Source organism: Bos indicus, chromosome 8 (genome assembly GCF_029378745.1).
Source record: "Bos indicus isolate NIAB-ARS_2022 breed Sahiwal x Tharparkar chromosome 8, NIAB-ARS_B.indTharparkar_mat_pri_1.0, whole genome shotgun sequence".
Lineage (NCBI taxonomy): Eukaryota > Metazoa > Chordata > Mammalia > Artiodactyla > Bovidae > Bos > Bos indicus.
The window spans coordinates 20,281,900-20,300,311 of record NC_091767.1 but is presented as its reverse complement, the minus strand read 5'-3'; the positions used below and the strand labels follow the sequence as shown (position 1 = coordinate 20,300,311).

Below are 18,412 nucleotides of genomic sequence, written 5' to 3'. Positions count from 1 at the left end.
AAAATGGGAATAATATGTATCTTTTCAGCAGCATCGTGAAAATGAACAATTAACTCATGTGACATGCCCAGCCTTATGACTGGGTCAATAGAAGACAATCATCATAACAAGAAGAGTTTTATATGATGAGAGTCACAGGGTGAATTAGAGAGATGTCTACCCAAATATACCTTAGAACTCCACACTAAATGTTATGTACTGAATGTCTCCCCACAAAAATTCATATATTAAAATCTAATCGCTTGAGATTAGCAGAAGCAAATCACTTTATGCGTGCTAAGTCACTTCAGTCGTGTCTGACTTTGTGTGAACCTATGGACTGTAGCTTACCAGGCTCCTCCGCCCATGGGATTCTCCAGCCAAGAATACTGGAGTGGCCAGACAGCTGACGTGCTAGTTCCACCCTGTGAGGTCAGAGTGACAAGCTGGCAGTCTGTAACCTGGAGGAGGACCTTCACCAGAGCCTTGCCATATGACCCCCCTGATCTCACACATCCAGCCTCTACAACGATGGGAAATTTCTGTTGTTTATAAGCCTCCAGCCTATGGCATTCAGATACAGAAGCCTGAACTAATACACTATACTTAACATTCTGATACTCTTATATGACTTTCACTAAGAAAGTTTTGGATTTGCTCAAGAGATGGCATTAGTCAAGCTATAAACTTTAAGCAGAGGACACTGTACCTCTCAGAGTAAATCCAAAAGGTATAGCTACTTTCTTCCTATTAACACCATAATATCTCTCTTAAAAAAATGAAAGAGGAGCTTTCCTGGCGGTCCAGTGGTTAAGACTCCAAGCTTCCAATGCAAGGGGTACATATTTGATTCCTGGTGAGGGAAGTAAGATCCTATATGCCATGCGGTATGGCCAAAAATAAATATATAAATAAATGAAGAGCTGTGATATCTTTTATTTTAAAATGTACACAAAATACTGGGTCACCTTGGACTCCTGAGCAACAGAACCAAAGACATTTCAACTTTCCTTTATATTTCTGTCTTCTACACTATTCAGACATGGGACCAGCTTAAGCACTGTCCACGACAAAAGAAATTAATTGATCATATTCTTCACATTCACCTAGAAGACATTTTTAACCAAGGAGAAGAGAAACCAGAATGTATAGCAAAAATCCCTGGTGTACAGACTTTCACTTTCTCCCAGAGCACAGTAATTCCTTTTCCATACTTTTCCTGGGATCATCATTTTACAATTTGATACATTTTCAACCTTGACTCATCGGCAAAACAAGAAAACACACCTGAAATGTTCAAGAAACATGGAATAGTATCAGTACTAATTTTCCAAAGGAGAAAATAAATGTAAGAATACACCAGGTCTCACACCAGCCTGAATTCTGAGTAGGTAACAGCTCCTCAAACTTCATTTTTCCATTTTATGTATTCCACAACCCTTTGAGCACTCACGATGCAAGTACAAGGCACCATGGTGGACATATGGGAAATGAAACACCAAGCTGAATCACAGAAAGATCCTACCCTAAGGAATTTCCAAGTCTAAAAAGTGAGCTAAAACACAAAGCAAACGTATCTTTACATTATAAACTCCACATACAACAACAACAAACAGCTAGACTCTTTTCCACGAGGGGATGTACTTGTAGCAGTTAAACTAAACTAGCTCATATTAAGAGTAAAATCAAGTATTTCCACCATGGCTGCCCACTGATAACCACTGCGGGACACTGTGTTGTTCAGACCACAGCTCTGAAGGCAGACAGGGAGCTGCAGCTCCAGCTCAACAACTGTCCAGCTGAGGTTCTCGGACAAGGTGCTCAACCTCTTTAAGTTCCACTTTATGCTTCTGTAAAGCAGGGATCCTTAGCGCACCTCTCCTCTGATGTTACTGATATACTACACATAGCATATTGCTTGACCCAAAATCTCAGTTTTCTAGGTGAAAATTGGGCTAGGAATAGCCAACCAAGGGCTTCCTGAAAAGCAAAGAGAATGCATCACAGAAGGAAGAATAGGCAGAGTAAGAACACTTGGAATTCCTATACTCTTGACAGCTCATTCCGGTACACACCAGGCCAGAACGTCTTTACCTTGGCTGAAGACCCTCCTCTATTTTGAAGCTTATCTGGGACTTGCTCTAGACCCCCTGAATCAGCATCTGAGGTGAGCCTCAAGCATCTGTATTAATAAGCTTCAAAGGGGAGTATCATGCATACCTAAGTTTGAGAAGAACTGTGAAACACAAACTATTTTTGTGTTTCTGATGCTTTATACTTTGAGGCTAATAGAGCCGCCAGTCTTCAAAATCTCAGGATCACTATCCAAAGTTCTGTGCATATATCTTCCTAATGGGGTTCTCAATGATTTATCAGCAACCTCACCCCAGGCTTCCATTTACTGTGATGGAAACGAAAGCATCACAGAGATGCCCTTACTGCTCCACTCACATGTTCTGGTCAAATCATTTATCCTTGCGTTTTCACATCCTTCTCATTGATCTGCATCACTCTTGAGTCCTTAATTAATTTATCCAAGATGAGGTTGCCACACTGCTTTCAAACATACTTAAGAGTTAATGCTAATGTTTGTGGTGTCCTAGTAGATACTACCAAGGTTTCCAACATTTAAAAACATTGTGCGCGTGCATGCAAGTCTTGTCTGATTCTGCGACCACAGGGACTGTAGCCCTCCAGGTTCCTTGTCTATAGGATTTCCTAGGCAAGAATACTGGAGTGGGCTGCCATTTCCTCATCGAACCTGCATCTCCTGCACTGGCAGGTAAGATTCTTAACCACTCAGTCACCTGGAAAGCCCATTAAAAACATGAGTTATTCTTAAAAGTTTGAAGAAACAAGAAAACCATCAGTAATTCATATCAATGTAATTATGTAATCTTCGGAAGGGAAGAGAGAAGAGAGTCTTGCATTCTGCTTGCAATTTTTTTGTGTTCAATTCAAATCATGGTATTTCAGGAGACCATAGTATCATTTAAGCTGTGAGAGAGAGAAAATATTTGCATTAAAATTTCATTAAAATTACTGAACTTTTATTCACCAGTGTTCAGTTCAGTCGCTCAGTCGTGGCCGACTCTGCGACCCCATGGACTGTAGCACACCAGGCTTCTCTTTCAATTACCAACTCCTGAAGCTTATTCAAACTCATGTCCAAGTCAGTGATGCCATCCAACCATCTCATCCTCTGTCATATCCTTCTCCTCCCGCCTTCAATCTTTCCCAGCATCAGGGTCTTTTCCAATGAGTCAGTTCTTCGCATCAGGTGGCCAAAGTATTGGAGTTTCAGCTTCAGCATCAGTCCTTCCAATGACTATTTAGGACTGATTTCCTTTAGGATGGACTAGTTGGATCTCCTTGCAGTCCAAGGGACTCTCAAGAGTCTTCTCCAACACCACAGTTCAAAAGCATCAATTCTTCGGTGCTCAGCTTTCTTTACAGTCCAAGTCTCACATCCGTACATGACCACTGGAAAAACCATCACTATGACTAGACAGACCTTTGTTAGCAAAGTAATGTCTCTGCTTTTTAATATGCCGTGTAGGTTGGTTATAACTTTTATTCCAAAGATCAAGCGTCTTTTAATTTCATGGCTGCAGTCACCATCTGCAGTGATTTTGGAGCCCCCCAAAATAAAGTCTGTCACTGTTTCCATTGTTTCCCCATCTATTTGCCATGAAGTGATGGGACCAGATGTCAAGATCTTAATTTTCTGAATGTTGAGTTTTAAGCCAACTTTTCCACTCTCCTCTTTCACTTTCATCAAGAGGTTCTTAGTTCTTCTTCGCTTTCTGCCATAACAGTGGTGTCATCTGCATATCTGAGGTTATTGGGATTTTTCCCAGCAATCTTGATTCCAGCCTGTGCTTCATCCAGCCCAGCACTTCTCATGATGTACTCTGCATATAAGTTAAATAAGCAGGGTGACAATATACAGCCTTGATGTACTTCTTTCCCGATTTGGAACCAGTCTGTTGTTCCATGTCCAGTTCTAACTGTTGCTTCTTGACCTGCATACAGAGATCTCAGAAGTGTTCATATCTAAGTATATAAAAATTTTTATTGGAAGGGGGCATGATTAAAGAAAAACAACCTACCTGACTTAGTAATAGATCCAAGCTGGCTAATCAAGCAAACTGCCATCTGGTCAATCAACTGCCATTTGAAAGGCTGTTTTAAAAATATCTTCGTATAAGTAACTAAATCTCATCAAAATGTAATGACTGCTAATTTAATTTATGCTAGCTAGCAGGAAACAAACTTTCACTGTACATTTTGGATCCCTACTTGTAATGCGATTATCAAGCCTCTCCAAGATTCCCAAATAATTTCCCCAAAATAAAGATGAAATAACATCATCCTGATTCTACCCTGCTTTACTGAGTTCTCACTCCAGCCCTGAACTTATTAGAGCAATTCTCCAGCAGCCTTTCAAATAAAGCTAAGTGCATCAACCTGCTTTAGCTCAGTACATGAGCAGTGAAATATGCAAAACACATTTTTTATTTACGCAAAGTAAATGGCCACAGTACAGAAAACCAAGCAGGTTGCTGGCTACCCACCCACCTGTGAGACTATCTATTCTTCCATAAACTGACGAAACACAGAATTCCCTGCCTCACACATGACTGATATGCATATTAAAAAAACAGTGTGTGAACCTTAAAGCTGTATGGCTATTAAATATGGACACACATAAAGACTTTTCCATCAAAAGCATATGCAAAGGCAAAAGTACAGACATAAAAATAGAGAAACAATCCCTTCATTTGGGTTGCTGTTTCTGAAGTGTAAGGCATTTAACTGGAGCCAAGATTTTCTAAGAAGCTAGTCTTTCCTAAAGATGTTATGTCAATGGGCACCAGATTATACTCATGACTCTTCTGCTCACATTCGCACAGGCAGATTATCTCACAAAAGCCTCAACAAGTTAAGAGCAACAAACAAGGAATAAACACCCCAGGACAAATTCCTGAGAAAACACTGTGTTTTGGGCACAGCATTTGGGGACAAGCCATACCAAGGTTTACACGATAAAGATACAGAGAGACAGGAATGGGACAGGTTCCTGCCACACGCAGCAGCCACAGTTACTCAGGCTTCTACAAAGCAAGGGGCCTAGGTGACTCTAATCAACACAGCAGGTTCAGGATCCCATTGTAATTTGACTTGGCTTAGGATCACCCAATCGAATTTGCTAGCAGAGTATACTCTAGAAGAATCATCCATTAAAAACAATTCAAATGCAGACTCTAAATGTGCAGAGAGCTTTTTGTGATCTCTGCTGGAGCCTGGAGTATCTAACAGCTGCAACTGTGACTGTTCTAGCTAATTGCTCTCAGCAACAAAAATAAACAATCGCTCCAGGAAGAAGACTGTAACCCGCCAAATATTAATGAATTTTTTAACAGTCAGAAATCCCAAATCTTGGTTTAAAAGCCTCGTGACTGGTTGAAAAAGTCTCAAAGAACAAACACAGGGTTGAGGAGGCCCAGAAAGAAAGTCCTTACTTTGTATTTCATCCTCCCCTGTCACCCTCCACTTCTCCCCACAAGAAAAGAAAAAAGGAAAAGTGCCTTGTGTCTGGAAGAATTTAAGCAATCTGAGATATTTTAACTCATATATAACTTTTTAACATATGGGGGAAAAGAGTCGCACTGATTGGAGCTATTTTTAAAGTGCAGCTCTACCATAAAAATAGACATTTACTCATAAGGATGCTTGAATAGAGAACAAGCCCAATCTACATCTCATTGTTAAGAAAGGGGTGAAAAAAGGCTGTCGTACTTGCTGGAGAGCCATTTAGGGTCCGCCTCTGACGTCACGGCAGCATCCAGGTGCACTCTAACAAGCATTTTTCAGCCTCCTCCATCCTTCGACGAGTGCTCTTCTTCTATCACTTATTTCTCCCAGCACATGCAATAGGGAGTCGGTATATACCCAGACCCTTGCAGAAAAGAAGATCCCTGCAATCAGAGACTCATGGAAGAAGGAAAAATTACTCACCCACAACCGAGTTCATCATCCTCCTCTCTTCCGAGCCCCTATTCACAAAGGGAGCACTGCCTTCTTCTAAAGAAAGAAAGGACAGAAGCAGCTGACTTATCAGTATGCTAGGGAATCTGTGTGTCCCTGTATAGAGGGAGAAAAAGTAGCTTCACACATCTCCCTACTTCCCATCCAGGCCCCTGTTGCTTAGCTGAAGTGTGCAACCAAATTGAGCACCTTAAATAGTGGCAAGCAGGCATTTAGCACCTCCCCACACTGAGACTTGGAGATATTGCCCCAGTTTCTATCCTTCAGTTGGTCTTCAGTCTCTATGAAAACCTGGAAGAATGAGGTTGTAATGGGAGTTGTAATGGGAAACCATACAGAATCCCTGATTTTTATAAACCTCCCTGACATGTCAGTAACAATCAATACAATCAAAACCAAATAACAGCTTTCACGTCCCTTAAACTAAAATCAAAATGGATTATTTAACGCCTGTTAAAAAATGTTTTCCAATGCTCATGAACAAAACCAGAAAGTAAAACAGCTTTATCAAGAAAAAAAACCAAACTTTTAAAATCTGAATGTTTAAAATCTTTATGAAGATGAGATATATAATCGTAACTTCAAGAAGAAAAGTATCAGAGGGGAAAAAAGGTGATCTTCTTCAGGAAAGAGCTGAGTAATTTTTAACTTGTTACTTTTTGAACTTTACAAATTTTCTATTGTGACCATATTTTAGTGGTTAAAATTATCCACAAGAATGTAAATTAATGAGTGCACAATAAAATAAAAAAATGCTCTTACCCGTATTCGACTTCTAAATACCCAAATCCTGCAAGAATCATAAAATCTGATCACACAAAAGGACACAGGTTACGAAAGTTAATGCAGTGTGAGTTTTAGTACCTGAATGAGAGCAAAGGGCAGATTTCAAGAGTGAGGAGGACTGAGTTCAAGTGCCACATCTCATGGCAGCAGAAGAACTTTAGAGAACCTTACCTTCTCTGGGTCTGACTGACATCTGAAGAATTAAGGTGAGGTGAGAATTAAGGATGCCTGAGGTGTCCTCCAGCTCAAAACCAGACTGAAGCTAGACATAAATTAAATCTTCAGTCCTGAAACAGCAAGGCAACTGGTATAGAGCACAAGCTCAATGTACATTTAATGAAAGAAAGGAAGTTTAAAAAAAAAAAAAAACAGTGTATTTAAAAGACAATTCCCCAACCTGTGTGCCACAGTGTGCAACATAGAAGGATCAAGGCATGTAGAGAGATTGATCTTCTCAGGACGTGAACATGGAAAAAAGTATGAGAAGCACAACACCACCATCACATAAAAAACCAACTCACCGGTATTAGGGTAAGCTTCAGATAAACTTCTAAGACGTTCTCACCACCCTGCATTTAGCAAAGACAGAAAGTCTGCCTATTCATCTGGTACTCAGGCCATTTACTCTTTGGACAGAGAACATAAGGAGCAATGGACTTGAAGAAGCAAAGAGGCTCTCCTTACGTGATGTATGGGTGTAAAACAGGTACTTCTCAAAGTGTAACTCCTGGAAAGCAGAAGGTTCTCTCACCATATACTTGGGTTCATATGCAGAATACAGCAGCAGCCATTCTCAAGAGATGAAATTCTGCTGAAGATATTTAAGTAATACAATAACAACTGCAACTGCTGCTTCAACATTTATAGCAATAGCTACTTATCCTTTTTGATAAGTAGGTTTTGGGGTTTTTTTTTGGTGTGGAAATCTGCATTATTTCTTATAATTACTACTCCTTGCAACTCGACAAAAGTTACATTCTGAGAAAGGAAAAGACTTAGTACATGCCTGTAAACGTAAGGCGCTCAGGCACTTTCAACATGGTGCTCAACATGCTACCTCTGGGTCTGAAATGAAAGCTGTGCATCTCCTGAATGTCTGACCGCTTGCGTTCATGGGTGGAAGCCGCCCTCCTCCATTCTCAGCACAGCTGCTGCACCTTCGTCACAATCCAGCCCAATCCAGAGAACCCAGCTACCTCACCTGCTGTGCTTCATTCCACAGGTGGGTCACCCTGAAGACCGCGGCCAGTTTCTTCACTTCTTCAAGAAGGTCCACAGTAGAGCTGGTTGCTTTCAAATCTGGACAAGAAGGATTCTCAGAAGGGGTGCACAATAAAAATCAGAGTTAGAGACAGCACCGAGCTATAGACGATCGGTGGATCCAAGGGCCCTTCAGGACAAACAGACAAACAAAGCCCTTCTCCGGAAGGGCTATTTAAATGGGCTGCCTTCCTTTCCTTCAGTTCTTCATTGAAATGCACGGTGTGAGTATTAACTGAGCTAACAAAACAACAAAGAGGTAAAAGGTTGTCAAACTAAAACCTCATCTTGGAAACATCTGAGAAACGTTTGGATTTTATAATTTTCCCCTCACGACTGAAGCGACTTAGCAGCAGCAGCAACTTCCACAAAGGTGATACAATAGATAAGAAAGTAATAACTACAAATCCAAAGTTTTAGAGTGAACCAGGTACTATGGCATTAGAAACAGTGTAAATACTAAAGAAAGATCACTTTATCATCTTAAATTAGTGAGTTTGAAAAGGATACACTACGAGAAAGAGATTGGTCCAGTTCTAATACTGGGGATGTTTAGCTTCTTCTGGTCTTTTTTGCATACACTGAACAACATGCTCCAAATATAAATGCCTTCTTTTAAACAAAGTCAGTATCCTTACTAGATAGTTCTACGCAACTCCAAAAATCACATATAATCACAGAAAATACTTTCAATGTTACAATAGAAATGGGCAAAGTAATGAGAACAAAATTTCGATGTTTACATAGTTTGTATTTCATCTATGAACTCTAATTTCTGATTAATCTGAGATTTAACTAGTTGTGGACACAAAAATGTTTAATAAGCTCATAGGTCTGTATTAAATATAACTTGTGAAGTCAAAGTCACTCAGTAATGTCCTTTCTTTGGGACCCCATGGACTATACAGTCCATGGAATTCTCTAGGCCAGAATACTGGAGTGGGTAGCCGTTCTCCTCTCCAGCAGATCTTCCCAACCCAGGGATCAAACCCAGGTCTCCTGCATTGCAGGCAGATTCTTTACCAGCTGAGCCACAAGGGAAGCCCAAGAATACTGGAGTGGGTAGCCTATCCCTTCTCCAGTGGATCTCCCCAACCAGGAGTTGAACCAGGGTCTCCTGCATTGCAGGCAGATTCTTTACCAACTGAGCTATCAGGGAAGCTGAGAAAATGTCACACATAGACAGAAGCTCACCTACAAGCCTTTGGTCAGTGTTCTCTTGGTGAATTCCCTTCTCCATTCTCTTCCAAATCCCACTTAATGATGCAGCACATTTCTGTGTGGCAGCCCACTCCCACCCTTTTAACTATCCTCCCCCAACACACACACACACACACAAACACACGTCACACCCGTCCTCCTTTTCTTTTTAATGTATTCTGTGCACAGCATTCTTGACTTTCTTTGTACTGTGTAGTTACTTGTGGATGTGGACAAATCTTCAGGTGAACAAGACAGGCTGTGTAAGGAGAGGCCAGTCTTCCAAATGGGTTCACGCTTGGTGCCTATATGGTATTTGAAAATATTCATGAGTATTTCTGGGGGTTAGTATCAACTACTTCATCTTAATCTAAACCTTTAGTTTTTTAAACTAAAAGTAGTAGTAATAATAATGAGCTTGAGACCCTAAGATTGTAACCTGTCTTCATTCAAAGCAGAATAATGCTAGTCAGCACACTTTTAATATTCAAGATATTTTACTATATGAATCCTGTGCAAATTGTCACTCCATATATATGTTTAGAGAGAATAAGACGGTCCAGTCAATTCCTCTATCAACCCAACTATTCATATAGGCAGTGTCTTTATTGTATATTATAACTTTCATGTTGCTTCAGAAAGGAAATGGACAATTTCATGGATAGGAGAACATCATTTATTAACCTAAATGATACTGATGTTGGGCTGAAAATTACACAAGTGAGTTAATCAATCCAAAGAAGGAAAAGCAGGACCTCTGAGAAGGACACAGCAGATCCACTCTTCTGAATTGTAAAGGGGTTTGCAACAACTCCAGCAAGTTAGCTGGATGCCTGCCTCTTGGCTGCCATGGCTCTTACGACACTGTAGCCTTGTAGGGTGGCTTGCCTGTTCTCATTTCTAAGTGACAGTTTCCAAGAAGGTCAACAGCCATGTATTGCTCCTTTTTACAGACCCAGGAAACAGCATAAGTATGCACATAATCAATAAACCTGTGCTGAGCAACCAAAAAAAACTTCTGTTTACTTCTATGAACCAGAACACTGGGAGGGTTCATTTCAGCAACCCCACATCAACAGTCTGTCTATATTAACAGTGTAGATGTTTTAATCCTTTCAACTTGAAAGGAGTGGAGACCAGTTTTGGAAGTCTTCAGAGAAAGAATATAAAAAACAGTAAAGAAAAAAAAAATGAACCACTTTCTGAAATAACTGAGGCTAAAAGTGCTCTTCACAACAATTGTTATGATTTTAGCAATATTTTTCTCTTCTACCGTTTGAGGATCCTCTATGGTAACAGAGGCAAATAGGATCAAAATCACTGTTTCTCTCTTTTTTTGTATCTTCTACCTACAAGGCAAACACATATTGTTCTGGAACTATATTAAAATTTCAACATATTATTAATGTGGATGCATTTTATTTCTAGGTAATCCTTTCAATAGAAGTTACAAGTGTGTACTACATTTTGAACAGCTTAAAAAGTAAGGCTAGGACACTTGCAATCTATTTTTTTAAAACAGGTTAAACTGCTAATACATTTCCTCAAATCAGAATATAATAATGTAAAATGATGTTAAGATTAAAAATTTATATCAGCTGCTCTAACACTGCATTATGACACCCTGGATGATTTGAAAGCAGAAGGTGAGAGGGGATTCTAAGAAAAAAATATGTTTCCTCAAGCACACCAAGTAGAGTCACAAAACTTATACTGAGAATTTTCCCCCTATCTGTTCAAATACAAAAGAACTGCTGACATGCAAACCAGTCAAAATACTGATAACCATGCAAGAGGAGAGAGGTGAGGGGAGGCTGTTCCAACATCACAAAATTAGAGTATTAAATTCATATAATAAAAAAGGGAGTATGGAGATTTGAGATTAATTGCATGTTGGAAGAAAAGGAATTGTCTTGTCACTCAGCTAAGCTCTTGACTACCAAGTTGTGAATTCAGGACAATTACTTTTAGACTGGCTTTTTACCAAAAAAGCTGACAGATACAATCAAATTAGAAGAAGCCATTTAGTACACTTCGGTTAAAAAAAAAAAGAAAAAGAAAGTACTTCATTATCGTATTTCTTAAGTTCTACAGAAGTAGAATCTTTATATAAAAGATGAGCAAGACACCTTTTTTCTTCCCCCAGAGATCTCTTAAGGATGTGTTACCACTGTTGAATATATACGTGAAACCACCAGCAGAGTTCATGATATGGACACATGTACTATATACAGCAACCTAACCTAACGAAAATGGAGTTTCTCTGATTTTACAGATGAGTCTGACAATCTGGCACTAGCAACAAAAGTAAGTTTCACGCAACAACAGTTGATGCTATGGGTGAATTAAATCTTGTTAGTGGCAGCAGAGTAAGTTATCTTCCTTCTATTCGGTTTTCTTTAGCTCAAGTAAATGTGTGAGGACAATTTCCATTTGTTTTTATAAAAAAAAAGTTGATGGTTATTAAGTTGGAGATATAGAACGATGTCAGCATCCAATTACTTTACAATTAGCCAATGAAAGCACACATCCTTATACGAATTACTCATGAAGTAATATTTGAAAAATAAGAAGAAGCTGTCATTGAAAGAAGAATTTTTGCATGTTCTACTTCAAATAACATGCTTTTTGGAATCTGTTCAATAACACTGCTTTCAATGAGAGCTCTGAGGTAACCTCTTTTAGCTCAAGAGAGCAAGTTTATTAGACTGAGCACAGGAGCCCCCAAAAATGTATAAAGACCTACTCACCACACTGTTCTTTCCCTTCAACTTTGTTTATTGATGTACTGAACATGAAAAAGTACAAAGAATCCAAACACAAAAGAAAACATGTACAGCCTCTTAAATACTCAACAGAATATATTTTCTATTCCAACAGATGTGAATTAAGTCATACTGTACAACTTCAAATAAATACCAGCCTTACATTTTATTAAGTGCTCTGATAAACACAGTGAAGTGAAGCACAATTTGCATGCCCTCTCATCAATGCCTTGGTTTGCTACAGTAGTATAGGAAAGAAGCATGTAGCTGCTGTTTTCCCGTGAGGGGAAACCTTATTTTTTTTTAAGTATATACATGTATTTTGTTTTTTAGTTTTTTTTTTTTTTTAAACGCAGGTTAACTCTGACAATCTAAATGCACCTAAGGATATGAGAAAGTGCTAAGCCAATTGATTTCTGAATAGCATTGAGTGGGTCAGCATGAAAACTCGCTTATTCACTTTAGCACGCGCCTCACAGTATATGTACTGTACTATACTGAAAAATTTTATAACTACAATTTTAAATAATAAAAAATAAAACAACGCAACCGCAAAGATAATGTACAACTATGTTATGCATAGCACATTGCCTGTTCTAAGGGGAAGCATGTGAGCATCTCAGTTTATACAAAAAGCAGGACGTAACTATATAGTTCTCAGTGCATCCTGATGAAGGCATTTTTACCTTCAGCTTTTTTGAAAATTTATTATAAGCTAGATGCTAATCAGAAAATATTTTGTATTTTTTAAAATTTCTTTCATACATGGTAAAGACTTATTTTATTATTTCCCCAAATAGTGGTTTAAGCATCATACAAAGTTAAATTTCAATAGCATACAGATATTTATGATTTTTGTATGAAAAATGTAAGGAAATTTGTTCAAAACCTATGGTTATACTCATTTTTTTTTACCACAAACATATTTATAAACGAAAATGTAGCATCACCATAAACAGCAGAAGCTAGACTATCTACAGACAAAATTAGCAACAAATCTGATGCACTGTAAATCCAAGTCCTCAGGACAACAAAAGTGATTAAGCAAGACCTCAAGTAACAATGTTAATGCCATTTACAAAGGAAAAAACTGATACAAAAACATTTAAAACCTGAACATCACTTGGCATGTAAGGGAAAAAAAAAATCAAATTAGCTGAAAGGTTCATAAACACAAGGTCTTATTTACATTACACAAAGCTCAGGTGTTAGCCTTGAACGTAACTTTCAAAATACCTTCAAATATATCCAACTCAGATCACTTTTGCCGATTTGCTGCAGTACAAATCATGTGCAACATCTTTTTTTCCTTAAGACAAAACAATTCTTCAAACAATACTGCAAGTACATCACTAAACACCATGAGCTCTATCTGAAGGGATTTCTTTAGGAAGAACAGATTTTTTTCCCCCATCTCTTGGTAATTTAAATTTCTTGCCTGCTCTTATATATTCTTTTGTAAATTTTTTTTATTTGTTTCAAAATCACAAATCAATGTGAGCCACCTATCAGGTAATAACCAGGATGATCAGACGCTACACTGGTGATTACAAAAACGAAACCAGCAGTGTTTCCCCCATTGATTCTACTCCTTTCATACAAAGATCTCAAAAGTATTTTCTACATCATAAATCTTTCTAAATTTTCCAACCACTGCAAATTTCCTGGTAAATTTTAAAAGCTCACTAGGTGTCATATGAAGAGATTTCTCAAAGTATTCAAGTCAAAATATTTGTTCCAGGACCAGTAAAAAGTTTCTCCAAATTTTCTTTTTTATAAAAATAGATGCTTTTTTTAAACCCACATCAAAGAGGCTCTTATCTCTTTGGCAAGGTACTGCTTTACGAAAAGTTCTCCAGTATTCTTACAATAAGCGTTTATAATGTAGCCCCCCCTTCCCCAACCCAAATCATAATTACAAAATAAATACTGTTTTCAACTTCATAAATAAAAATGTAAACTTCAAAATACTTTTCTTAGACATAACAGCAATGCTTTAAATGTAAACCAAACACAAAGCTAATCAGAAAAAGAAAAAAAGGAGGGGGGGAAGGGCACAACCAACTGAAGAATTACAACACAAAGCCTCAATATTTACTCACAGGTTCAAGGCAGTTATGTAAAAAGAAAAGAAATGTCTTCCCTTAGCTGAAACACTTTAAAAGGTCCACCTTCTTCAAAGAAGGCAATAAAATGCAATGTGACAGGTAAAAACCCTGTACCTCTTGTCCATATTCAAACATAAAAGATATTTTAAGAAGTTTTAATTCAAATACTAGCAATAAAAAATCTCACATATTTCTTAGGATGCTAAGTAGTCGTTTTATCCCCATCTCAACACTGACTTACAAAGACATTTACTAATGTATAAAGTTTCTCTTAACTTGCCTTTGTTGTATAGTTTTCATATATAAATGGACTGAGGACAAGAGCTCATTAGGCTTTGTGCGTTTTGTTTGTCTTAAAGGAGACCTGCAGTACTCTGTCTCCCAGACGGTATCCATTGAGGCTAGCTATCGCCATGGCAGCCTCATCATAGTTTGTCATAGTCACAAATCCAAAACCTTTGCATTTATTGGTGTTAAAGTCACGGATGACCTTCACGTTGGTGACAGCTCCAAAAGGCCCAAACATTTGCCACAGGATACTCTCATCTGCATCAGGAGCCAGGTTGTACACAAAAATACACCACCCTGTTCCTGGGTGCCCAGGGATATTAATTCCAGCCAAACTGGTCATTCCATCAATGGTCATTGGAGAAAACCTACTGAACAAAAGAGGAAACACACACATACACACACAAAACAGAAACAGAGGTTGGTTACAGCGATGGATTTCTTTCTTTCCCTAACTCCCCTCCCCTCAACAGATACACACAACTATTTGATGTTTCAACCAAAGTCCATATGTGGCTTGCAGCAGCATGCTATACTATCATGATATTCACAAGTCATGAAATGGCCATTATATGCTGTATTGAGTAATACTATCCACTAGAGAAAATGAAATATATTTGGAACTGGTTTCACCAACTTAAGCGGATTGGGAGCAGGAAGGACCAACACAGACATAAACATGCTTAAACGCTGCAACACAACAGAAAATAAATAATGAGGTTTTTAAACACCAGGTGGCATCAAGTGGTATAAAAATACTCTTTGAGTCAACCATGCTTCAAGAAACAGCTTTTCATTAGGTTGTACATGCAAAAGGAAACCCGACACAAACTTATGATGGCTGTCACTCCCCAAATCAAAGAAACTAGTCAATTATGGGAAGGGATTATGAGTGTCATGAACCTCTATCATTACCTCTTTACTCCATAAGCCATATTGAGCAGATTGTCCAACCTGCAAAACATACATTCAGCAAACTTCAGTTTTTAACTTTTCCCCTTGAGGTCCAAGAAAGCTGGGCTCATTACTGCCATCTTCCAAGGGGGCTGTTTGTATGTTAACTGTATGTGAAGTCTCAAACTAATGGGTCTTCTTACATTTCTGAGCAAATGGGAACCACTGCCATATGACAGTAGCTCTTCCAATCTCTAGGTCAGTGCAATGCAGGGAAATCATTGCTGGTCACCTCAGAAAACCCTTTTGAGAGGAAATGCGGGGGCTGTGAAATAGTTAGCATTTGGGTTCTCACCTTTGCAGGCAAGGTCTAAGCACGCCACATACATCTACATAGTCTTTGTTACTCTTAGCTTTCACAGCTGTTGGCTCCTGAGTACTCGCCCAAGGCCAAAGGGTTTAGAAAGCAGTGGCACTGACACTCAAATTCTGCAGTTTACACAGAATTTCACAATTTCCCTTAAACCTCCCATATACAAAGGACTTTCATTTCTAAAAATCAAAGTGTAACTAGTACAGATAAAAAGAACCTTATACACAACCTCAGCCAAACCTCCCATTTCTCAATATGCTCAACTAAGTCCACTGAACGTAAGACTACAGACTCACTGAGCAATAAGGCAAGACTCAGATCCCAGTCTGATGTTTATTTTGATTGTTCTACAAGAAGTACAGTGCTACTACTCAAGGTCTAAGAGATCAGGTAGATACATGTTCCTATTCCCAATTATTTCTGCACATTTGAATGTTTTATAAAACTGAAAAGAATCAAGCTGATGTAATGCAAACTATCTTTTTAATAAAAGAGAGGAACAAACCCCAATGACAGAGGAGTACCTTGTGGTGTGTGTACCTTGTCCCTCCTACCCTCTCAGGAGCAGGGACATTACTAAGCATGGACCATAGCCTGGGTCACAGCAGGTTTACCATCAGTATCTGTTGACTGAATAAAAGCAATGAGGCTGCTAACAGCATCCTTAATTATTTAATCCAGATTAAGAACTATTAGGAAGGCAGGCTGGGGGGCCTGTCTGCACATGCAAGGGAGCGGGTACTTGTGTGGGAAAAGAGGTTGGAGGGTGGGAGGGTTTTGTTTGGTCAAAGATGCCACACCTTTGTACTCCAAAATAAAGGCCACAAATACCAGAAATAGGGATGCAAACAAAACCACCAACCATAAAGTAATGATACAGATAATTTAATAAAAATGCTGGAATGACCAATACAGAGTGCATTTGGCATGTGAATGTGGAATGGAGCAGCTTACTGCAGTCTCCTTCCAAAGCACTCGATGATCCCGAAGCAGAGGCACCAAAGCAGAGTCACGTCATCTCTGCACATTAACATGCACGCTCTGCCACCATCAGCTAGGATGCCAGCCCAAAGTCCAGAGACAGGAAACTCCCGAGTGAGTTTCCAGTACTTTCAAGACAGGGCAGAAACCAGAAATGCCCTAGAAGTGAATTACATGTGTTAAAGGAAGAGATCTCATTTGTCACTCCCCACCCCAGGATTCTCCAGGCAGGAGACTTCTATACTAGGATCTCTGAGGACTCTCTCAATGAGCCTCATATTTACCCTACCTGTGAAACCCTGTATGACACCATGATCCTGACCACCGATATCTTTGTTCAATATCCATTTTAGGAAAAAATCAGTCCTATGGAATTCAAGCAAAGTTACTTAACTCTCTCTCTCCCCTCCTTGCTCTTCTTGACCCTCCCTCCTCTCCCATCAACAAGGAGAGCTGGGAGGAATACACACCTAAGAATCAGAACCCCAGCAATGCTGAAAAGCCCTTCCTGCACGCAGCTGAAACTGGTGGCTTTCCCTGCTCTCAGCACCCCAACGGGGGCTGGGAGAAGGCCGTGTAAGCTCCAATGGGCCTGCATGTACCCCAGTCCTGCAGCAGCTGGAAAACTGTCAACCAGGTGGTTACCTGAGACACAAGGACCACTCTCACTCTCCAGAATCATATATTTCTCCTCGGTCTGTCCAGGGTTCAGAGACAGCCGCCATTTGTATATATGCTCTTTTAATGACAGAAACAAATTTTTAAGGGAGACTAAGTTAGTGGCCTCCAGAATGACCCAGGGGGACGTGCCTGATGATGTACAGCAGTGTGGCCAATACACATTAAAGAGTCTGTTAAAAATACACTCTTCATCTTAAAATAATCTTTATTCCTACTGAATCAACACACTGCACCCAATAGCCTCATCAGTCCCAGGCATCACATACTTTCCTGAGGGACAACTTGGCGGTCCTCAAAGGGACAGGGACACAGCCACCGTCCTTCAGCGTGGACACAATCCACTCACAAATAACAGGCTAAGTGGATGTGAAGGATGAGACTGGGAAACCTTGCTGTAACTACAACAACTCTCAAAGGAGAGGTAGATTAAAAGAGATTCCTGCAAATAAACATCAATATCATCATCACCGTCATAATCTGAGCGAGGGTGACACCTGTAAGGAAAGCTGGAGTAAATAAGAAAAAGGAGGGCTGGTTATTCCTGCTGCTCCTAGGATAAGCTACACTGAGGTTAGACAAAATAATCTAACCTGTCTCACATGAAGTCAGTCAAGAAATGTCAAATGATCAAGATCGTAATTCTATGACTCTTGCTTCAAAGGTGTATTACTCAATATTTACTAATTACATATGTGAAAAATGAGTCAGCATGATAATTAGCAAAACACTGATATACTGTTTATTTCATCGTTATCTTTACTGTTTATGTTTGATTCAGGTTTATGAATTAATGAATGTACCAGCACAAGCCCCCATGTGCATATAGTTCATGACTATACGCCTCGTTTCAGACTATATGTGGGCAATATTTTGAATAGAAACATATTCCCATTTCGAAGCTAGATAAGTAGAGAATAAAAAGAAGATATGTGCCTAGTTTCCAAGAAATTCGGCTGACAGACTATGCTAGGGTCTACATGCAGGTAAAGGGAAATGTCGGTCCAAGTCAGAAACAAAAAAATATAAACAGATTGTTAATGGGTTAA

General features: G+C 39.2%; 1 protein-coding gene across 9 annotated transcripts in view; it reads right to left on the bottom strand.

The window, feature by feature from the left end:
• Positions 1-12,033: 12,033 nt before the first annotated feature.
• The window catches only part of ELAVL2 (ELAV like RNA binding protein 2), a 141,128-nt gene continuing 134,749 nt past the window's right edge, over positions 12,034-18,412 (bottom strand). For 6 of the 9 annotated variants that reach the window (XM_070794443.1, XM_070794440.1, XM_070794446.1 and 3 more), the window contains 2 exons: positions 15,353-15,391; positions 12,034-14,808 (listed from right to left, as the gene is read on the bottom strand). In XM_070794443.1, the coding sequence (XP_070650544.1) occupies positions 14,478-14,808; positions 15,353-15,391 (370 nt within the window). In that variant the 3' untranslated portion in view covers positions 12,034-14,477. The remainder of the gene's footprint in view (positions 14,809-15,352; positions 15,392-18,412) is intronic. The other 3 variants (XM_070794444.1, XM_070794442.1, XM_070794445.1) reach the window with 2 other exon arrangements.